This window comes from Apium graveolens, chromosome 4 (assembly GCF_009905375.1).
Source record: "Apium graveolens cultivar Ventura chromosome 4, ASM990537v1, whole genome shotgun sequence".
Lineage (NCBI taxonomy): Eukaryota > Viridiplantae > Streptophyta > Magnoliopsida > Apiales > Apiaceae > Apium > Apium graveolens.
The window spans coordinates 21,222,476-21,245,419 of record NC_133650.1 but is presented as its reverse complement, the minus strand read 5'-3'; the positions used below and the strand labels follow the sequence as shown (position 1 = coordinate 21,245,419).

At 36.5% G+C, this 22,944-nt stretch overlaps 2 protein-coding genes across 8 annotated transcripts; both read right to left on the bottom strand.

Annotated features, from left to right (window-relative positions):
* Positions 1-10,080: 10,080 nt before the first annotated feature.
* On the bottom strand, positions 10,081-19,553 carry LOC141717890 (serine/threonine-protein kinase 12-like). Of its 6 annotated transcripts, none has more exons than XR_012573831.1 (13): positions 18,405-18,772; positions 18,051-18,317; positions 16,184-16,276; positions 15,509-15,592; positions 14,722-14,813; positions 14,496-14,616; positions 14,051-14,130; positions 13,767-13,829; positions 12,743-12,834; positions 12,570-12,658; positions 11,842-11,948; positions 10,443-10,634; positions 10,081-10,301 (listed from the first exon to the last, which is right to left on the bottom strand). XR_012573831.1 is itself a non-coding variant. In XM_074520123.1 (13 exons), the coding sequence occupies exons 2-12, from the start codon at positions 18,297-18,299 to the stop codon at positions 11,130-11,132; spliced, it is 1,128 nt and encodes a 375-aa protein (XP_074376224.1). In that variant the 5' UTR covers positions 18,300-18,317; positions 18,405-18,784; the 3' UTR covers positions 10,503-10,634; positions 11,116-11,129. The 6 variants fall into 6 exon arrangements, 4 of the variants coding, with proteins under 4 accessions (XP_074376223.1, XP_074376222.1, XP_074376225.1 ...); XR_012573830.1 differs by having other exon boundaries at positions 10,081-10,313; positions 18,405-18,771; XM_074520123.1 differs by lacking the exon at positions 10,081-10,301 and adding an exon at positions 11,116-11,187 and having other exon boundaries at positions 10,503-10,634; positions 18,405-18,784.
* LOC141717889 (protein DETOXIFICATION 14-like) lies at positions 19,442-22,213 on the bottom strand. 2 transcript variants are annotated; one of them, XM_074520119.1, is made up of 8 exons: positions 21,841-22,212; positions 20,883-21,427; positions 20,675-20,761; positions 20,530-20,586; positions 20,152-20,390; positions 19,847-20,052; positions 19,666-19,711; positions 19,442-19,578 (listed from the first exon to the last, which is right to left on the bottom strand). In XM_074520119.1, exons 1-8 carry the CDS (start codon positions 22,075-22,077, stop codon positions 19,565-19,567), a joined length of 1,431 nt encoding a protein of 476 aa, XP_074376220.1. In that variant the 5' UTR covers positions 22,078-22,212; the 3' UTR covers positions 19,442-19,564. The 2 variants fall into 2 exon arrangements, with proteins under 2 accessions (XP_074376220.1, XP_074376221.1); XM_074520120.1 differs by lacking the exon at positions 19,666-19,711 and having other exon boundaries at positions 19,443-19,578; positions 21,841-22,213.
* Positions 22,214-22,944: the final 731 nt, after the last annotated feature.

Below are 22,944 nucleotides of genomic sequence, written 5' to 3'. Positions count from 1 at the left end.
CATTATAAGTTAGATAATAGTAGTGGAGTGGAGGAATTTGACTTTTAAAAGATTTCCCCTAGATTTTAATCCATTCACCCTTTATGTTAAACCAAACGTGTTGGCCGAAGGGTTTATCTTCTTCGGGATCGCTCCCAGATAATACTGCTCCGGCCACTCAGTTTGAATTTATTAAAAGAAATATGAAAAAGAAGTGTGTTTTTATTCATCATTAAACTTTTACACTTTTCATATAAAGCTCAAAGGGAAAGTACAAAGTAACAATAAAGAAAATTTCTTACTGATAAAATTTCCGAAGATGACTGGCGTTTCAAGTGTTTTTGATTGCTTCGCCGGTTAGTGTTTCTAGTTTGTATATTCCCGGACGAACAAATTCGATCACTTTGTATGGTCCTTCCCAATTCGGCTGGAGCTTCCCTTATTTTGCTGGCATGGATGCAGTCAGCTCTCTTAGGACTAGGTCTCCTACTCCGAACAATCTCTTCTTGATGCTGGAGTCATAATGTTGGGCTGCCTGTAGCAGATATTTCATGTTCCTCTGGTGGGCAGCCTTCCTTTCTTCTTCTAAGAGGTCCACATTCACCCTTAGTCCGAAGTTATTGGCCTCCATATTATAGACCTCGATTCTGTATGATTCCAGGCCAATTTCAACTGGAATCAGGGCTTCTGTCCCATAAGCCATCATGAAAGGAGTTTCCCCTGTTGAAGACCTACGGGTCATTTGGTAAGCCCACAAGATCCAAGGTAGCTCTTCAGATCACCTTCCCTTAGCTTCGCCCAGTCTCTTCTTTATTCCTTGAAAGATTATTTTGTTCGCTGCTTCGATTGCCCCATTCCCTTGTGGATGGGCGACTGAGCTGAATCTCTGTTCGATCCCGAAGTGGTGTAGAAACTTTCGGAACTTGTTTCCAACAAACTGAGTTCCATTATCAGAGATGCAAATCTTCGGAATCCCAAATCGGAGAATAATCTGCTCTAGGAAGAATTTCTTAGTTGCTTTCTCGGTTATAGCCGACAATGGTCGGGCTTCGACCCACTTGGTCATATAGTCGATGGCAATTATGCAGTATTTTGCTTGTTTTGTGCTGGTAGGAGAATTCCAACTATGTCAACAGCCCACATGGCGAAGGGGATAGGGATGAGGACAGAATTCATCTCTTCAGGGGGTTGCTTCGTACGCACTTCTTGGCATATTCACTGGAATCGGCTTTCAAAGTTGGCCAAAAGAACCCTTGACAAAGGATTTTTAAGGCGAGGGACCGACCGGTCAAATGTTCTCCGCAAATTCCTTCGTGGATTGCTTCAAGAGCTTGGTGTTGTTCTTCAGCATTCAAGCATCTGAGGAGGGGCTGGCTGACAGCCGAAGCTAGCCTGGAGAGGGCATCTGCCCATCCATTGTTCTCCCTGCCAATTTGACTTAGCTTAAAAGTTTAAAAAGACAAGCATCTTTTACCTTGGTGGCATAAGCCTTCGTCCGGGGATCCCTTTGCTCGTATTCTCCTAAGAAGTGCTTTACTACCAGCATGGAATCGCTAAAGGCCCGCAGGTGCTTCGCCTCAAGGCTTCGGGCTAACTCCATTCCTGCAAGGAGTGCTTCGTACTCTGCTTCATTATTGGTGAGGGGAAAGTCAAATCTTATAGTCTGGCATATCTCAAACCCTTCGGGGCTGGAAAGTATTAAGTCGGCCCCATATTTTTTCCTTGTGACTGATCCGTCTACAAAGAGTTTCCATTTCCCAAGAGCCCGAATGAGCTGTTTTTCTGGGGTGAGATCCTATAGCCCTGAAAACGTGCATTCGACCATGAAGTCAACCAAGGCTTGAGCCTTAATCGCCATCCTGGGGATGTATTCAAGATCAAACTCCCCAAGTTTGATGGACCGGGCTACCACTCTTCCCGAGGCTTCGGACCTTGTCAAAATCTTCTTCAGAGGTTGACTGGTGACAACTTGAATCGTTCGGCTTTGGAAGTAATGTCGCAATTTTTGGGAGGCCATAACCAGCCCATATAAGAATTTTTCAGCATTGGGATATCTTGTTTCTGCATCCTTTAGAACATGAGACACATAGAACACATGATGTTGATTGCCTTCATGATTTTTCACAAGAACTGCCCCTACCGTTCTGTCGGACACGGCCAGTTAAAGCTGAAAATTTCCTTCGGATCGGGCCTCATTAAGAGTGGTGCTTTAGTGAGGTATTCTTTCACATCTTCGAACGCCTTTTGACATTCAAGCCCCCACTCAAAACTTTTTGACCACTTAAGTACGGTGAAGAAAGAAAGCGCCTTCTCGACCGATCTGGAGATGAAACGCCGAAGGGAAGTGAGCCGACCGGTCAGCTTTTGGATGTCTCTGATGCATCTAGGGGCTTCCATGTTAATGACTACTTTGATCTTCTCAGGGTTCACCTCTATCCCACGGGCGCTAACTATATAGCCCAGGAATTTGCCGCTGGATACTCCGAAGGTGCATTTGTTCGGATTGATCCTCATGCTATTTCTTCGGAGTGTCTCGAAGCACTCCTTCAGATCTTCAGCATGGTCTTGGAACAATGACTTTACAATCATGTCGTCCACATATGCTTCCATATTCTGACCGATCTGTTCTTTAAATACTTTGTTCACCATTCGTTAGAATGTGGCTCCAGCATTTTTTAGTCTGAAGGACATTTTAATATAAGCATAAGTCCCCTTCGGAGTTATGAACGCTGTCTTGGGCACATCCTTATCATTCATGGTAATTTGATGATAGCCAGAAAAAGCATCAAGAAAACTAAGTACCTGGTAACCAGCCGTTGTGTCTATCAGTTGATCGATGCTAGGCAGGGGGTAGTGGTCCTTCAGACATGCCTTGTTAAGGTCCATGTAGTCCACACACATCCTCCACTTCTCATTTAATTTTTTGACAACCACCACGTTGCCTAACCAGTCTGTGCATTCAATTTCCTCTATGAACTTGGCCTCTAACAGTTTTTCTACTTCGGCCTCTATTACCTTCTATCGTTCAATTGCAAATGTCCTCTTCTTCTATTTCACTGGTTTAGCCTCGGGCTGCACATTCAAGCAGTTCTTAGCCGTCTTGGGATCTAAACCAGGCATGTCTTCCGCCCCCAGGTGAACACATCATGGTACTGCCGAATCACAACAATTACCTTTTCCTTTAGACCCGATTCCATATTCTTCCCAATCCGAACCATTTTTCCCGAATGGCCTGTGTATAGCTCTACTTCTTCGGTTTCCGCCGCGGGTTCGATGATCGGACTTGAAAGATCTGCCCCAAACTTTTCCAACTCAATATTCAATGTTTCTCTGCTTCCACTGAGCTCTGCTTCGGCCTTTTTTCTCTTTCTGGTTTCGTCCGGCTTCTCATAGTCATGATCTTTCTCCAGGTCTTCCAACATTATAATTCGGGCAGTTTTTTGATCGCCCCTCATTTCTCCTACCCCTTTCTCGGTTGGAAACTTGAGTTTGAGGTGAGGTATAGACTCCACTGCTTCAAAGGTTGATAGGAATGGTCTTCCGAAAATGGCATTGTATGGACACTCAATCCGAAACACGTAAAACTTCACAGGCTTTTCCACGGTATACGGTAATTTACCCAGTAGGACGGGAAAAGTGATTGTACCCACAAACTGGATGGGGTGTCCTCCGAAGGCGTAAAGAGGGGTTTCGTTACAGGGCTCTAACTGGTTTCATCTTGCAGTAGGTCTTGTGGAACAGTATGTTGGCTGAACTTCCAGTGTCCACCATCACCTTCCAAATTTTATTCTGACCAATGACAAGGTTAATGATAAGGGGGTCTTCATGTGGGCGAATGACATCCTCATAATCCTCCGTGTTGAAAGTCATTGGCATGTGGGGCTTCGCCTGGCCGAACTGATAGAGATTGTATACTGGACGGGCATATTTTTTCTTCGTTGTCTTGCTATCCTTGTCTAGGATACTGCCTCCAGATATAGTTTTTACTTTGCCCCTTATCCTATCTCTTCGCTCTGGCTCTTCAGCTTCTGCTTCTTCTTGGTTATCCTTCGGTCCCAGTCTGTCCCTCGGATCTCGGACGAACTGGTTAAGTTCGCCTTCTTTGATCATTCGCTCAATCAGCTTTTTGAGATGGCAACATTCATCAGTATTATGCCCTTTGTCCCTATGATAGTCGCAGTATTTGTCAGGGTTCTTCTTGTGATTTGGGACCTTCATCTTGGCAGGCCAAACGAACCCAGGCTTGCCCTTGATCTCATGGAGAATCTTGGAGATTGGCGCATTCAGAGGGGTGAATACGGCCGAATTTCTATCTCGGCGTCGTTCGGCCCCACGATCCGTCTCCTTTCTCCCTTCTTTCCTACTATCCCTTCGGTCGGAACCAGATCTCGAGCTTTCGTATCTGTCGGCTCGCTTCGATCAGTTATCCCTTCGGGAATCCTTATATACCCCGATACTTTCCATTTTTCGGTGAATGTTCTCACCCCTCACATATATATCATTTAGGGACTTGGGGGGAAAATCGTAAAGAGAAGAGCGAAGCTTTTTACCTTTGTAGGGGTCTAGCCCCGCCGTCAAGAAGCCCATTGTTTTGACCTTGTCCAGATTAGTGACCATTCCAGCTTCCTCCTTAAACCGAGCCAAATAATCCCCCAACTCTTCATTCGCCTTCTGTGTGCAGTGGACCAGGGCTTCGGTGTCCTTCGCCTTCTGACATAAGTGTGAGTAGTACTTCAGGAACTTCTTTTCAGGTGTTCATACGACCCGATGGACCTGGGTTTGAGGGACTTGTACTACATCGAGGCTGATCCCTTCAGATAGGTCTTGAACATTTTGGCAGAGCATGATATCATTATGCCCCATTCCAATCATCAACAACTCGTTTTTTTCGCAATGGTCCTCGGGGTCTCCCTTTCCGTTAAACTCACTCATCTTGAGGAACTGCCTCTCCTCGCCGGGCGGGGGTCGATACTGTTCAATTTCTTCTGTCACCGAACATGGACTTTTTTAGGCGAGTAATCCTGATTCGAGACCTGTCGGGTTCTTCGTCCGAATCAGATGAAAAGGGTTGCTTCGTCCTCTTTCTTCGGGGATGCGAATCAGAGTCAGACTCATCTTCTTCGTCATGCACCCTACGGTCTTTCCTGTGCTTAGTCGTTCTTTCTAGCTCGGTCTGTGCCTCACGCAATGCTCTTTTTTGTAGCTCAATCTCTTCTCTCTGGAGCTATAAGGCTTTCAGTCGTAACGCATCAGCCTCTCTTCGCTTTGCGCGGGCCTCCGCCTCCTTCTTTGCTTGGTCATCTTTGGCCTTGCCCTTCTCCGAAGCTAGTTTTTCCGCTCGGATCTTCAGGAGCAAGGCTTCTTCCTCGGGGGTTAACTTGATGACTCCATCGGCGTCCACCCTCATGAGTGTTCGTCATTGTCTCGATATCTCATCCTGTGATTCTCGTATTTCCCACAGACGGCGCCAAATGTTACCCCCAGATTCCTTCGAATTGATGAACAGGCTTCGGTCTCCGTGAAGCTGCCTTCGGCTGTGACCTGAAAGGGAAGAGAATGCGAGGGATTGTTCCCCCGATTCACCTCCGATGTGAGAATAAGAATCTAGTTGTAAAGTGGGTAAAGAAATACAAGAGAAGTAGAGTGTTTGAGAGAATGAGAATGTTATGATTATTTCTTAATTTCCAGGGGTTTTTTTATACCCAATTTTACCACTAATGTTCTTCCGTTACTCATTGTTAATGGAGGAGTGAAAAGGGGGCGTTATGCCTCTTCTGTTTCCAACGGTTGAGAGGAGAGATGGGCCTTAGCCTGTGGCACTCCGTGGGCCTGCGGCTCATGGGCATGGTGGACCTTCGACCCAATAGCATAATTGTCAAATGGGCATTCGTTCGGTGGGTCTTATTGAGCTCATAGCCAACATTACAAATTCTCTATGTTTATCTTTTAAACTCCACACATATACTTTTTAAATTATCTTGCTAATTTTCGGGTTTCATAAAGAAAAAGTTAAGTTTACAAGGTGTTTACGAGAATGTCCTGGAAAGTCATTTGGTAAAATACATTAACTTTGTTACTCGTTAAGCAGTAACAGAATGAATAGGCCGAATGCACGAAATATCTCAAGTTTCTTTACAAAAGAATAATGAAGAAAATGATTTTTAAGTTCAAGTAAATGAACCGCGTGTCATGAAATTAGTCTTTTTTTAAATAGACAATGAATTGTTTCATATTAAATTTCTCTATTAATTTATTAATATTAAGTATGTGACACATCATATACAAAATTTTATCTTCACTCTTACAATTATATGAAACCAATAGGGCTGTAGAAGATATACATTGATATGGTTGCTAGTTGTTAATATTTTAGGGGTCGTTTGGTTCGTCACATTCTGGAATTCGGTATGAACTTCAGCCATTCCAACCTTATATCTCGCGTTTGGTTCAGAAAAATATAATTTCATACCAGTTCCTCAAACCTCTAAGTTATGAGTTTTTCAGACCCAGCTAGGAACTTGCGTATGGGGTAGCGGTATGGGTATCAATTTGTATTTCACTATTTTAATTTTTTTTGAAGCAATTAAATATAAATATTTAGTACTAAAAGAAATCTATGAACCTAAAATATATTAAAATAATAATAAAATTAATATATTAAATAAAATTAAAATTATTAAATAAAATTAAAATTATTGACTTAACATATTTTAAATTAAAAGTATTTATTACAACACTCAATCAAACACATAATATCAGATATTATAACTCATCCCCATACCACTAACCTAATTCCCGATTCCAACCTATATTACATCTTGAACCAAACGACCTCTTAAAAAGCGTATGCTCTAACAGACTTCTGCCTAGACATGTACAGGTGGGTTAAGAAAGTACACAGACTAAATTAGTCAAATTTTTCGTGAGCTATTCGAATTTGGCTTGTAAAATAATTTGAATTTGATTCGGTAATAATCGAGTCAAGCTTTAACTCGAGGTATTCGAATTCTTTACCGAGTCGAGTTTGTGCTTCAAATTACTCGAGTTATAAGATTCGGGAGCCGTATCGAGTCTTTTCTATGTTTAATTTTTTTAAAATAAATATATTTTTATATAAATATTCATTATTATATATATTTTAATCGAATCAAACTCGATCCGGACCAATCATATTTCGAGTTTTTGTCAATCTTTGGTAAATTCGATTTGAGTTTTCAATCTGAACTCGAAATTATCGAAATTATTACAAGTCGAGTTTCGAGTTTGAAATTTAAGATTCAGTCAAATTCGAGTTTGAAATTTATGATTCGGTCGAATTCGAGTTTGAACTCGAACATTTTTAATCGAGTTCGAGCTGACAGTGTTAAACTCAGCTCGGTTCGAGCTGACAGTGTTAAACTCAGCTCGATTCGATTTCTTCTCGCTCATCCCGAATTTGAACATATATTCAATGGTAAGGAATACAAGTCTAATTAAAAAAAATATGTAAATTGATAACTAATGAATGCACAAACACGTCAACAATCTGTATTGAATAATACTCCTCTTTCGGAGGAAAAAAATTGCATTTACATTTTATAATTTCTCCTTTGCAAAAAATTAAGAAGAGAAAAATAAAAAAATAATAATTGTAATATGAAAATAGTTTTGAACCAGCTTCCGAGTAGGTTTACTGGATATGTTCAGACTTCAGACCGGTTAGATTTATTGTTTATCTCAAACCAACCGGTTCTTCTTCTGCTATTGTTTCCAATACAGGCTTCTTAGACCTGCACAAAGACAATCTTTGGCTGTACTCTGGTACCGAAAAATCTTCTATATCATCGAAATTCAGCTTCGGCAAAGCTTCTTCACTGCTATGTTCAACCGTTGGCATCGAAATCTCGGGCAAAATCCTAGCATTTCCAATTGAAACGCGCTTTGCAGTGAGAAACAATGTAGCCATATCAGCTGATGTAACAACAGAATTAAGTCTCATCATTGGAAAGAGTACATACACGGTCGCCACCTCGAGGTCTTCATCAGCATTCAGGGCGGAGAATCTCCGCCCTATTTGAAGAGCGTTCGAGTTTACGAGAAAAGAATTCGGACATTCTAACATGAGTTCAGCAGCCTTAACGGGATCGTAAAATTGTCGAATTTCGCCTGTTGGGAAAATGACTTTGGTTGCTCTTGATTGCTTCTTGCCTCTTAGAGGGCTAGATAATGTGCATGAAACGTAGTTCCCCATATTATCAACTCAACAAGTATAGCAGTAACAAGTTTTTGTTTTCAAAGACTTGCAGCGTAATTTGATATTAGTAAAATGATTCGCATTGTAGTATATATAAGATGGGGATATGATAAAGTCGTTTGTTACAGAAAAAAGATTGACAGTTGTATTTTATTAGTGGAATGGCTAATTTTGTAAAGTCCGCGTCTGATAAAGCGGGAAGCATGTTATTTTACAAAGAAATTCGCTTGTAATTTACAGATTTCTAACGAACTAATTATTAAATTTCGATTCATTGGCAGTCTGTATTAGCGTGTGGAGCCCATTATTGTGCTAATCCCTCTGTTTATTCACGGTTTATCTGATGTACTGTTTCCGTACCTCCCAAATGTTTATAAATTTAAGAAGTAGTGGAGAAAAGTTAAAAAAATGAGTAAAATTATGGGATCGATTAATATTATATGTATAAAATAAGTATAATGGAGAGAAGTAGTGGGTGTAATTATTTTAAAAAATATAAAAACTATACTATTTTTATAAAAAAAATTAATTTTTTTTTAAATTTTCTTTTTATAAATAAAATTTTAAGATTTAAATTTTTATTAAAAAAAATAAATAAATAAAATGTATGGTCAAGTAATGTTAAAATGGCCGTAAAAGTGAAAGAGAACAATTAATTTGGGAGGTGGGAGGGGGTAATATATATAATAACTGTGAACCGGAAAATATGAACAGCTGTAGGTGGGGATGTCTTAATAGAGTAAAGATAAAGGCATGATTATCCTTAAAAAGGTGAAGTTTGGTGTGAAATGGTTTGGTAATCTTTTCTCTTGGCGATGGGGATTACAATGAATGACAACGAGCAGCGCATCAATCATGCATTGCCGCGTACAAGGATCATTTTAACCGTTCTCTCCTTACATTCTGTCACCCTTACTATATGCATAAATATGTTAATATTATGATGACTCTTGTACACTATCTATATCAATCATTCATTGGCATCTTATATGACCCTACCATTATTGTATATAAGTTTGAACTTGTACATCTCTGTCAATACTGTATCTCACAATTTAATAGTATACAACTTAAATCTTAAGTAATTAGGATGTTAACAACAGCAGCCACGTTACACCACTACACACAAAACACTGCTTTGACTAAATTCGATTGTGTATATAATAATACACTTATCTTAAAGGAATAAAATGATGTTCAAATGTACTGACTTATGATTAATCTTTATTTAATTGCAGATTGCGTGCACATTATACTACGGCCATATGTCACGCTAAGCATCCCTAAAAAAAAAATTATTTTGGTAACACAACCCTCATCTTGGTGACATTTAACAACAAATTTGTACGCTTGTGATCAACTTAGACCCCTACTATATACTATGCTGGTTGGTGCACATTTCTCATATACACTACCTACGTTCTTAGTAGTGTTTCAAATCAATCACATATAAGCCCGACCACACTATGGCAAATGATATTAAGTTGAATGTTCTGATATATAGTCAGATCTCAGAGCCATCCTTCTCCGCGCAATAAAATGTTCTGATGATGACATGACTTGAGCATAACTTAATTATCAGCCAACAACCAATGTCATCAAGTGTGTCCATCTCTCTAGAGTACTAGAGTGTTGTTGCTACAACATGCCATTAAACCAGAACAAAGTTTAGAAACCTCAGCATGTCATATAGGGTTCAGCTTAAGGTTTTTAACCATCTTTAAATTCAGGTTTTACATGCAATCGGAGCACTCTAACATTTTTATGATATTTCATCACAATCAAGGGTTCAGACAGAAGTATTTGGTTTCTGAAAAAAAATGCTAGTAATTAACATAAATACAAAATAAGGATATGACTTATTTGCTAATACTGACCTATATATTGCCCAGGTACTAAGCAACATGCTGCACATATATCGTTGCAGCATTCTAATAAGATTGGAAAGGATAATAGAGATAGCATGGTGCAAAGAATGGCAAAATGGAGACCTCTAGAAGCAAGCTGGTGAAAGGCCTAATTTAATAGATGTGCTTCATTCTACACATATTCCGAACTCTATGACCACTGATCTTGAAAGTCATTGCTTCTGCATAAATTTCTAACAATAATATGACTATATTTAATAACTTTTTATAAGTATATAAGAATATCAACAGTAAGCAAGAGTTTATTAGACTACTAAACAAAGCAATATTCACAATGTCTTGAAAGTTTACTAAGTAATAACCTGATAGGAGTTCAAAGAAAGCTTTTAGAAATTGTCTAACTTATTTGATCTGCTCCACACAACTAAAATGCTCAGCAGACAGGACAAGCACCTTTTCCCAGTCGTAGTGAGACTTCTTCTAGCATGTCTATGATTACGCCAAATGTAGGTTTCACTATAGAAGGATCCTTTGTAGTACATTTCTGAATCATCCTGCAAAAGAAACATCTCTAATTCATAATCTCAAAATATGGTGTACATATGTAGAAGTGATCACTCTTTTAGCGCAGGTGATTAACTTTGTAATGTGTTCACTGCTTCCTAGTTGTAATGTGTAGATATATGTTTATTATGTCAGAGTTTCTAAGGGAAGATTATTGTCTAAAATATGTTTTTGACAATGATGAGATGTAACTGCAAAAGAAAAATAATAAATACAAGGTGGAAAATGTGCGCATACACACACAAATGCTGTAGAAAACCATTTGCGACTTTGGATAGCCATTATTCAGCTATCTGTGATAAACAACCTAAATGATGCAATCACTTTAATTAGAACTAATGTCGTTTATTTGTCTTTTTTTGCCAAGCAAGCAAGACTCATCTTTACCTAGCATCCTCCAATAGATTTGCTGTCTGTTCTGTTTTATTCCACTCAAATCATATTGTGTCCTATATTACATCAGTTACTTACCAGAAAAACAGAACTCAAGTTTCTCTGAATAGATAAAGCCTGACTTCAGTACCAACAATAAAAGCAAAACAACTGCAGTTGGCACATTTATACATAAGCAGGTTGTCATACAAAAATATCATTAAAAACAGCATAAAATGATCAATACTTTGCGAGCCAAGGCCCAAGGCTAACAGCCTTAAGTTAGTAAAATTCCTATTTTATCGTTTGCCTGCATTATCTGGTGGTTCACATTTAAGAACATATACATTTTTAGTAAAAAAAAATCACTTTGAATATAAGCTTTCAATCTTTTATAACGTTGACAACTTATTATTTATTTCTATGTGTTGATTGTAATGGATAAATTAGATTTGAAGAACAAGCACATGTACTAGATACCGAAGCATTAAATAATAGGAATCAGTTTCACATCCCCAAAGCTTGTGTACATTCTTTAGCTATAGCAATAGCCATGACAATTTCTTGCGCGGGGCTAAATGTTATACATCATGAAAACTTAATTCATGGTGTTTTTTTATCAATGAGGAACATGACACAGCAATCCCGGATACTGTAGATTTGTACATTCACCGTATGTACTCGAAATGATACAAATTGTTTGAATGAAGTCATAGTGGCTGTCCTAAAAAAAGCTTCTTTACATGGGTTTATTATAATTTGAATATATAATTTATAAAATAGCATCACAAAATGAAAGTAGTAGAGCGGGGAACTAGTACTTACTGTTGGAGTCTTACAGGGCACCGACTTAAAGGGAATTTCAATTCATCAGCAGACATGAGATCAATCAGGCCTGAGTTTGATCTTTTAAGATGTCTTCCCTCAAGCATCTGAAAAATTCAATGCACTTATAGTAAGATATTACCTAATTTAATACCGAAGCCAATATGCAATACGACATGAATATATGGTCATTCTATCTGTCTTTCCATTCCTTTACTTTTTAGTTTTAACATGTTTAAGATAACTACTTACAAGGTACACATCAATCTCTTAACAATATTTTTAGTGACAATTCAGTGCTCACATTGTCACACCCACACTTTTATAGAATTGAAATTAAGTTTCTTTGGAAGTATTGACAATGGATTATAAGTGAATGTAAAGTGTCAGTTAACTACCACTTTTTCGAATGAAAATAAGCACTTAAATTATGTTTCGTAATTCAGAAATATTGTCAGATAGAAATTCTAAATTTTGTGTCTCAGTCCTCACTCCTCAGATTGATCTTCTTAATCCTGCCAAGCTAACATTGTAACTTTGTAAGGAAGCCTCTGAAAGGTCGAAAACATCTCAAGGTTTTAGTTATCTACGTCTTTTCTGTTCACTGTATTTGTTAACTGAGTTTTGATGAGTGAAAAAAAACTCCCACCAAACACAGTGTTCATAGGTTAATCCATATGTAACTAAAAAAGAATATGCAAAAGGCATCATGTAAATAACTGCATTACCTCATAGAAAATGAATCCAAACGATTGAATATCTCTCTCTGTATTATTTGATGAATTGTTAATGATGCCAGAAATATTGGTCCTCTGGGCTGTAATACAAAATAAAATAAATTATTGGATGGTGAAGTTATGGTTCAAAAAAAAAAATAATGAATATAGAAATGCTAGCATACAGCTATCTTGATTAGGCGGTATCCGTTTATAAACCATCTGGACCCAATATTCACCAATTTTTAGATGGCCACCTTCATCTTGCAATAAGTTTCTGTAAGAAATTAATAAAATGATTAATCAAATCTTATAGTAGCTTGACATAACCATTTATGTATTTTGTAAATTGTCTTTTGCTACACCTGCTTGCTGAATATTCTATGCTCGGGCTTTTGTCACAGCTATTTGCTAATTTAATTGTTTTAACAAGACAAGAGGGGTATCCACTAAGTAGAAACTAGAAAATAAATGTATAGGTTTCTTGATATCGAATTGCAGCTCTAGAAACATACATAATTAGAAAGGGATGCCAACAAAGTTTCATTTCAACAATTTTCTGCAAGAATTATTTTCGACCCGATACATATGCTAAAATGATTTTACACTAAAAGTAAGTGAAAGATTATCACATTTAGAGCACTAAGCATGCGTAAGTTTAGAAATTCTTCTAAAAATAATATCAGGACTGCATGATGTTTGTCCAGCTAATAAAAGGCAATGAAATGGAGAAGCATTTGACTTTGCTAATGAAATGTCACATGTTAAGCATGCTCATGTTACTAGTGGTCAACAGGAAAGAAAAAGAAAGTAACGCGCAATTTTAAGAGAAAATAAATACCTTTTAATGCCACAATTTGCTATTCATATAACGACACGTCACAATTAAAATTATAGGAAACAAGTATTTGAACATGTTAGCACAAAACATAAATACCGCGTTAAATCCTTCAGGATTAATTTTTTATATCTAGAAATTTGATTTCACTTTTTATTTCATAGAAAAATAGAATGTAAATGCTAACAGAGATGGTTAAAGGGTAATCAAAGAGAAAATATGACTACTTTTAAATAAGAAAATCAAGTATTCAATATATTAATGATATCTACAAGAATTCTAAAGCATGAGAACTCATATACTTGGAATGATATTTTAATATAGTTCATATAAAGCCACGCTAAACAGGAATTTAGTTCAGTAAACCATACCTTGGATCCAAATGATTGTGCACAATAGGAAAGGGCTTGTGCCCATGAAGATAATTCATTCCCCTGCCAACTGATACGCAATATTAGCAGCTCATCTTTTTGAGATTTGCACAGGAAAATTACTGAAAAACATATACTTAAAAAATTGAAAATATAATTGTGAAAGTTGTTGTCTCGCACATACACTCTGACTACCCCAACTTAAATATGTTGCTGAGATTTAATTTCTCAATGAAGTAATATCCTAGCAATATATTCAAATGCAAAGGACAGAAGCACATTACCGAGCAATGTCAAGTGCATAGCGCATAGCCGTAACCAGGTCAAGCCGATTTTTCTTCATCAAAATGTTATCCAGATTTCCCTAGCAGTCAATAGATAGAGATGGTTTCATTTATAATCATACAACATTTCCGGATCATTATAAAACAGAACAACTTAATGCATTATCTGTTTACAAAATTGACATAATTTCACAATTTTGACAGCAGATGTTGTGATACATCATATTTGGTAGAATAAAAGATCATGGTTTGTTTGAGTTTTAAAAGCTAGCAAAAGGGATACCTACTCAGAGTAGATAATACTACTACAACTCAGAGTACCTAACTGCCAATGAGGATAACATTATGCATTGATATTGTTTTGTAGTATCTCAATAGATATGTGTTTTCTAACTCATCATAAGTTCTTAAAAAATACAACGGACAAGAAATCAGTACTGCTTACTTCTGATAGATGTTCTGTGATAAGGATCATCTCTTCACCGTGCAAAATAGATCCAAGAAACTGCAATATATTAGGATGGCGAAGTTCCCTCAAAGTAGTGTTATCCGTTGCAGTCAACACCCTAAATCAAGTTTGAAGCACAATATAATTAGTAAATTAAACTATTTAATGACACCTGGTAAGCTAAGAAACAACCAAATTAATTCACAAGCCATGAAGGACAAACATGTTAACAGGGTGAGATATCTCTCTTTTGAATATTGTTTTTACAACCCATGTTCCACGCCACTTGACCTTTTCGGACTCGCCGTACACGCCCTGATACGAAACACAAAAGAAAGTTATCACATGCAGGGTCTGGGGCAGTTGTGACACGAAGGTACAACTCTCCAGGCATTTAAAAACAATATAAAATTATCAATACTATCTATTGGACTAAAATTTAAAAAGGTTACCCTGACAATTTTTTTTTAATAAAGGTTACTGCAGAAATTTTATTAACAACAAACAAAGCCAGCTCCCAAATACGGGTATTAGATATAGGATGGCATTCACACTTCACATATTGATTTAAGATTACTTTTACATGACGTTGTTGACAGCATCTTAATGGGGCTGAACAGGGTTAGATAAATGATACATCCACAGAGTTCGTTTTTGGGGACTACTATAAGTAAGTGGAGTTTAATTGGAGTGACGAAACAAGGATATTATGTTGGCCTGAATGTGACTGTACAATTTTAGAGAAAAATTTAAGTTATTCAGCATTCATATTTCTTTTTTGTATATTTATATATATCCAGTACTGCAATTATCACATTGATCTCATGACCAGAAATATATATTTCTGCTACTTAATTATTAAGGTCAAAGAAAGTACCACTAAAGAAAATGCGGGAGCAGTACAGCTAACTGACAGACTCAGAATATGAAGTGAGCATGTCAAAGACTGGCTTAATTATCCAGTAACACTTTAACCAGAAAGTCTGATGCAATTACTATATAGTTTATACCTGCTTGATTGATGTCGAATACTGCATATTAAGTTCTGACATGTCAATATCCACTTCATATGATCCTTCTTCTGGACGAACTGTCTGAAAAAAAGATTGAAATACAGATAGGTGATAATGGGATAGCCATGTTTTCATTCCATTGAAAGCTGCAAGCCCAGAAAATAGCTGCCAAAATAGAGAAACTAAAGTGATACATGAGGTTTGTCTTTAGTAGTCTAAGAGCTACTTGTATATTTATACATCGAAAAGTATACATTCTTCAGCTTAGATTCTGATACATTTGGGAGGAATTTTATGAATCAGAGGTTCATCTACATGCAACAGGTGGCGGAAAGTAAGAATTACTTTTAATTTTCAATATTACCTATTAATCTAATGCTATGCCAAGATCTCTCTTGACTTCAGATAAACTTTCACATTTTTGAAGGCAAACTGTAAACTGACAAACAAGCAGCCTTATCAAGAGACAAAATATTGCTTACTAATCTCTTGACGGCTGGGACATTCCATCTCCCCACACATATATATCATGGTTGGAAAATGGAAAAAGTTGCATTGTCATAACAGCCCTTCAGATTAGTTGCATATATTTAGCACTTTAACAACTTACATCATCTCATAGCTTTAATTGTTATACCAAATTGTGAAGTAGTAACATCAAATTTCATATACCATTGAATGATGATCGATAGTATCTTTTCCACCATTCACTTCAAGGATTCTGCATATGTCACGGTGTCCATATAGCCTTGCATCTGTCAAGGGCTTGATGTTAACAATAAAGAGCTGCTACAATTAGTATTCACATTTTTTTGGTTAATTTGTGATAAAAGTATAAGGATGCCCAAAATATTAAAATGAACACACAACTAATTAAACTGTTAGGGGTCTTTGACTCAAGAAAGAGGCATTGGTCCTACCAAGTGTCCTACTAGGAATATAGGAAGAAAACCTATTCTTCTTAGCAATTGAAGAAGTGAATTTAATCACCCCGAAAATCTAAGATGCATATGATAGAAGAAATTAAAATGTTTTTGAAACGTATTAGTTCAAAAATAGATCTCTAGACTTCTGTGGCTACTTTAAGTGGCATTGCTGCTCAGCAGGAAATTGGCATAAATCTACCAGAGAGCCAACTCGATAGTGTTCCATACTTCCATAGTCCATCGACAATTAAATTATATTAAGTTCAGTGCCCAAAATATCTAGGGTCTACTGATCCTAAATAAGTAATTGTTGTGCATATGTTGTGTACTTAATGATTTCATAAACAAAACATCTAAGTAGATTTTACTTAGTGAAATAATGTAGCACTCGACGGATAAGAGTTATAGTCCCGACGGATAACTCATTATAGTACCGACGGATGTTAACTTATTATCCATCGAGTGAGTAGCTTATGTAATAATAAGTCTGTAACTCAGTTCTGTATACATCTTTGTATAGATTCTGTAGTAGCCTATAAGTGATGTTGACTTTAACTAGATATGCAGAATAGGTTAATTAATTGTATATAAATGATGTCTTGTAATTCTGCATAAGTGAAATGAAGTCAAGTGCCAAAATAGCTACCGACGGATGATTAATAAAGCCATCGACGGATGATTAAATGACTATCAACGGATGTTTAATATAGCAGTCGACGGATGATCAATGAAGCCATCAACGGATGTTCTGAAAGTCGACGGATGATCATATATCCAACGGATATTCATAAAGTCCAACAGATGATCATATAAAGAATTCAAACAGCAGTTGAACAGTGAATACTGAGCACAGCCGTCGAGATGTATACAAATCTACTGTGGAAGCCCATTAACTGGGTAATAGAGGATGAAAAGTAGCAAAGCTTAAGACTGATAGTTTTTATATTTATTTAGTCTTTTTGACTTTGTAATTTTGGTAATATATAAACCAAGAACGTAGCAAATAAAAGAAGTTAACTGAGATACAAAAAAAGAGAGAAATCTTTGTAAGCAAAATCCTTAGCATTTCCCTGTATTCTCAGTAGTTCGATTTGTAAGCAGCTGTGAGTATTCTTGCACACAGAGTTCTCTCGATATATAATATATATCTCTGGTGGAATTGTTTAAATCCACCAGAAAGTTTTTAAAGACTCTTGTTTTTAATTACTTATGTTTTGATTCAATTAAGTTTTTATTCCGCATTGTGCTAATCAAAACACTTATATCTATATTCGAGTTGAACATTTTTATTTCAAGAAAAAGGTTCAAGAATTCCATTCAACCCCCTTCTGTAATTCTTGTTATATTGTTAAGGGACTAACAGTAATCCAATAAACATTCCTATCGAAAAAAATTATCACAATAACACAATACAGATTCGAGCACCATTACACTGGAATATACAACAAATAATGCAGAATATAAAGCAACTAAAAAAATCGCTAAACTAGTTAATTCAACTGCAAAATTTAATATTTGTAGTAATTAAGTTTTGTGAATTTCACAATTTAATACACTAAACATAATTACATTAACGCGATCAAACATAAAATTTGCAATAGTAAAATCCTTACAGTTCGTTGCCACCGATCTTCCAGGTTAACATCAGCTTTGTATTGCACGAGGAGCTCGACAATGGAGGCATGTCCTTCACTAGCTGCAAGATGCAGAGCAGTTCTCTTATCATAATCCTGGACATTAGGAGAAATGCCTTCTCTCAGCATCATGTTAAGTCCAACTCTGTCTCCTCTCGAAGCGAAACTCAGGAAGTTTCCGATTAATTGCATGTCAAAGTCGTCCGAGAAATCGCCACGACTGGACATGATGATTTCGTAAGATCGCTAGAAAAGAAAACCACATAAATGAGTACAGATCAAGTAATTGATAGGGTGTGAACTGTAAATGTAAAAGAAGTTGTGATTGCTTACCTGAATTTAAAATTGTAAATGATGTGAGAGAGAGGAAAGGGGGAGACAGATAGTTGCATAGTTGCATTAGTAGTATATACTTATGTGACCATGTGTGCAGTGAGGTTCAGACAAGAAGTGGCGGGTATGTCAACGAGGTTTTGGAATTAATGACCGGTTGTGACACTTGTGCTCAAATCTCACGCCTCTCAGGATTTATTCATCTATTTTGCTAGCGGGGTTTTCTATCACGTCTATCTTATTTTCTTAGCACTATTTTGAGAGTTTGTAACCTAAAAAAATCTAGAGAAACGGGTACCAGAGGCAAAAAAAAAATCATTTATTTTTCCAGATTTTAGTAAGAATCACGGGGATAATTCTTTCAAAGAAATAAGGGCTAATTTTGAAAGAAAAAAATTTAATCAGTTTTTTAATTTCGGCAAGAACCGTGATAATAATTCTTTCAAAATAATAAGAATCATGATAATAATAACTAATAAGAAGAAATATATCATTAACGTGAAAAATAATAAAAATAAAATAATAAAAATGTGATTATTTTAATTTAAATACATTTGAAGTAAGTTTAAACCATGGTTCATATTACTCTTTTTTTTTTTTGCTAAATCATTTTACTCATTTTTTGTCTCAAAGTTATAAATATTTTTTTTTAATATTTGATGCTCTTGTTACTGTATTATTCTCATGTATGTAAATTTTTTTAGTAGCTGGAGCCTGGAGATAGTTGGGCAATGGCAGGCATGCTTTTAAGTTTCTTCAACCAGGGCAAACAAAGAAGGGCCAAAAGAGCTTAGCAAAAAAAGGGCTAAAAGACAATAGGAAAAGAGAGAGTAGAAAAACAAGTTACTACTTCTTGTATCTGCAACTTCAGGACAATCAGTTTGCCACAAATTATTCCTCTCTTCCTTTTGCTATCGTTTCTCTATATGATAATATCATCGTCAAGAAGGCCAATAAACATTTACAATGTTTCTGCATTTAGATGGCCGAATCTAGAGGTTTAAAATACCTAATAGTTGAGCCAACTTTTCCAAATCAGAGCTTTGATGTTGAGTAAGCAAAGAGTCTTGGCCTTGTATCCTATATGCAGTTGCTACAAGTCCTCTCAGTTACTGAATGTCATCTCAAAATTTCTGTTGTGCACCGTGACGTTTGATCAGCTATTGAACAAGTCCTGCACTCACAAAGAGGAATTCTGGTGAGACAATGCTAACGTAGCATGCAAATTTAAGTTACGAACTTAAGCTAGTGTAAACTTAACCGTTTGTTAATTCATTCTCAAATATTCTTTCCCTCGCCTTCCTTGCCTGTAATACCATTATCAACATCGGTACAATTCATCAGGCATCACTTTTTTCCATAAAAAAATCCAAAGAACTGAGAATTTTAAATTATTTTATGCATCAACGGAAATACAACTATGCTGATAAAATAACAAAAACCTGTTTTCGCCAGTCTGTGCAACTCGTTATGACAGAAAGCATAATACATTGCACCAGTGCTCCTCCAAGAAAACCTAACCAAAGGCCCTTTCCTCCAAATTGCAGAACGAAACCAGATATCAGGGCTACTGGTATCCCAACTACATAATATGCTCCAAGATTTACATAGGCTCCAATATGTTGCCAACCTGTTCCCCTAGCAATTCCTAACAATGGAAAATTATTGTGTTAAAATACCTTAATGACCATAATTCTGTACTAAAAAAGAAATTTGTCCTTTTACAGTGTTTGAGTGAAAATATTACCTGAAACTACAGCTTGTAAGCTGTCCATTATCATGGAAAGACATATAATTGGTGTCATATCTTTGACATAGTCCACAACTTCCTGTTCATAACCAAATGCATATCCAAGAACATCACGGCAGCAGTAAAGAACTGAAACTGCAGCAATAACCTCTGCTGCTCCAAGAACCATTACAGTCATTGTCGCTTTATGAGCAGCATTTGGATTTCCAGCGCCAAGTGCATTCGACACTCGAGTACTGCATAAAAGCAACAAGTAAATCCATAAGTGCAGAATTTAGAAACTATGTAAACACATTGAAGACGATAAAAGTAAGCCATTTGTATGACATTGTAAGCTATCATACATACAACTTGAAAAGGGTTTTCTGGACCAACCTGGCAGCAGCCCCAAAAGAATATGGTATATAATAGTGTAGTGCAGTCACCGTAAAGCTGTTACAATAAGACTAGCCATTAAACTGTGAAACTCTTATGTATGAAAACAATTATAAAATTGTAAATTATAGATATACAAGCCTACCATATTGAAAGAACTGAAGTCTCCAGTTGGGGATTTTCCAATTTTCCAGCAAGCAATATTATTAGCTCAAATGACCACCATTCTAGACTGTTACAGAGCATCCGGAAAATTTAAAGCGGCCAAGTGGATCATGAATGTTAAGTAAGATATTATTGCAAGAAATGCTAACATACTTAAAGATCACAAGAAGATGAATTGAGTTTATTACCAGACCATGACAGCAGAAGGAATAGCAAAGCGAAAGAACTCCCCGATATTCAAAAAAACATCATTTGAGAAGGAGACACGAGTCTTTTCACAGGACGACGAGTATTTCACATAAATTCCAAGCAAGATTACATTCAGCCAATGTGAAAAACCAAGGGATAAAGCTGCTCCACTGCTTCCTAAATTAAACTTGAATACTAATGCCCAACAAAGAGGTATATGTAAAACTAGAGCAGCAATTGAGCTCAAGACCATTGGGAGGATCAGACTCTGTGACTGCAAGTAGCGAACAAGTAGTTGAAGTATAGCATAGGGAAACAGTGTAGGAATTAGCCACATTGCGTATTTGCCAGCTTCAAGCGAGATTAAAGGGTCTTGGCCAATCAATACAAGGAATTCATCCATGTATAGCCATAAGAAAGATACAGGTATACAAAGTACAAGGAGAGAGATAATGGCACCGTAGGTATAAACTCCAAGCTTTTTAAATTGCTCTGCTCCATAAGCTTGTCCACACAATGTCTCTGACGCGCTAGCCAGTCCAAACTGTTGGCAAAATTTAACATTCAGTATTTAGACCTTGATTAAAATTTACTAGGGAGCACTATGGTGGTACACATAATTCAACAACACATTCAATTGGCGCACACACACAGACAGAGGCATAGAATCTCTACAAACAGACAGACCGCATTTTTTGTTAAGGTGTTAGAGGAAGGCCCCAACAGGATCATATATTTAACACTCCCCCTCACTCGAAAGCCCATTTATGGGTCGAAGAGTGGAACACCATTGTGAGAATGTTGGGGGTGGCTGGGAATCGAATCTTAGTTCTCCCGCCAGCCTAAGATGTTAGAGGAAGACCCCAATAGGATCATATATTTAACAACGAAAACAAAAAAGAATTTACTTAAGTAAAACAATCAAGTAAAAGATATAGGAAGAAGATTTAAAATTACCATAAGGCTAAAGCCGGTAACATTAGTGAGAGAAGTAGCGACGGCAGCGCCAGAGAGCGAAAGTTGACCGAGGTGACCAACCATCATCATGGAAATGACACGCAACAGGTTCTGAGAGACGGTGACCAGCACCATAGGCATGGCTATGTAACTCATCTTCTTCATCTCTTCAACAAATCTATCCAACTTACCATTCTCACTTTCATTTTTCACACTTACTAACAGCTCTTCTTCCATCAACTTTATCTATAAAACAGTAGTAGTAAGTATCTTTAAGCACTTCTGTTGAATCTCAGCAGCAGCAACGGACAGCAACTTGTATGTATACACACGCTCGTGTATTTGTAAGAAAGACACGGGTTAACGTGCTCCTCGAAATGCGTTCCTCTTAAACCTTAACCAAATTTTAACAAATTTTAAAATAAGTAATTTATAATTTAAAATGTATAAGTGTATTATGATTTAAAATACATGAGTGACTTATAAGTGATAAGTAGATAATAAGTGTTTGAATAATTTATTTATAAGTCATATTTTTTTAATTAAATAAACTAAAATAAATAATTTTTAAATATAATTTTCTTGATTCGTGAATTTTAAATTATAAAAATATTTAAAAACATAGATTTTAATATTACACTTAAGAAAAAAAAAAGTAAAAAAAATCAAAATAAGTTAAGAAAAAAATACGTCATTACTGACACTCAGCTTATAAGTTGTAAATTCGACTTATAAATTGGCTCGAACAACACTCTCGATAAGCTGTTACGAGCTGATAAGTCATAAGCTGACTTATAATTTGTCAGCCAAAGAGGCCCAATATATTACCCCCTTCGTCCCTTTCAATTGTTTACATTTTTTAGTGAGTGTCCGACACGTATTTTAAGGTGCATATAAAGTATAGTTCTGTAATTTTTTTTTATAATTTTATTTTTCTGAATAAAAATTAAAACAATCAACTTTTATTCAGAAAAAGAAAATTGTAAAAATAAATTACATAGTTATACTTTTTATGCACCTTAAAATGCGTGTCTGACACTTCCTCAGAAATGTAAACAATTGGAAGAGACCGAGGGAATATATGTTATTAATGTCATCAAAATA

What these genes read in the sequence shown, in the direction of transcription:
- LOC141717890 (XM_074520122.1), bottom strand. Translation starts at nt 18,299, where the DNA reads ATGTCCAGTCGTGGCGATTTCTCGGACGACTTTGACATGCAATTAATC. An exon ending in AAGATCGGTGGCAACGAACT is followed by an intron (nt 16,277 to 18,050) that starts GTAAGGATTTTA and finishes GTTAACATCAAG; the next exon opens with CCCTTGACAGATGCAAGGCT. An exon ending in TCACAGAACATCTATCAGAA is followed by an intron (nt 14,131 to 14,495) that starts GTAAGCAGTACT and finishes ATTGACTGCTAG; the next exon opens with GGAAATCTGGATAACATTTT.
- LOC141717889 (XM_074520119.1), bottom strand. Translation starts at nt 22,077, where the DNA reads ATGGAAGAAGAGCTGTTAGTAAGTGTGAAAAATGAAAGTGAGAATGGT. An exon ending in CCTTCTGCTGTCATGGTCTG is followed by an intron (nt 20,762 to 20,882) that starts GTAATAAACTCA and finishes GCTCTGTAACAG; the next exon opens with TCTAGAATGGTGGTCATTTG. An exon ending in CTTACAAGCTGTAGTTTCAG is followed by an intron (nt 20,053 to 20,151) that starts GTAATATTTTCA and finishes TTCCATTGTTAG; the next exon opens with GAATTGCTAGGGGAACAGGT.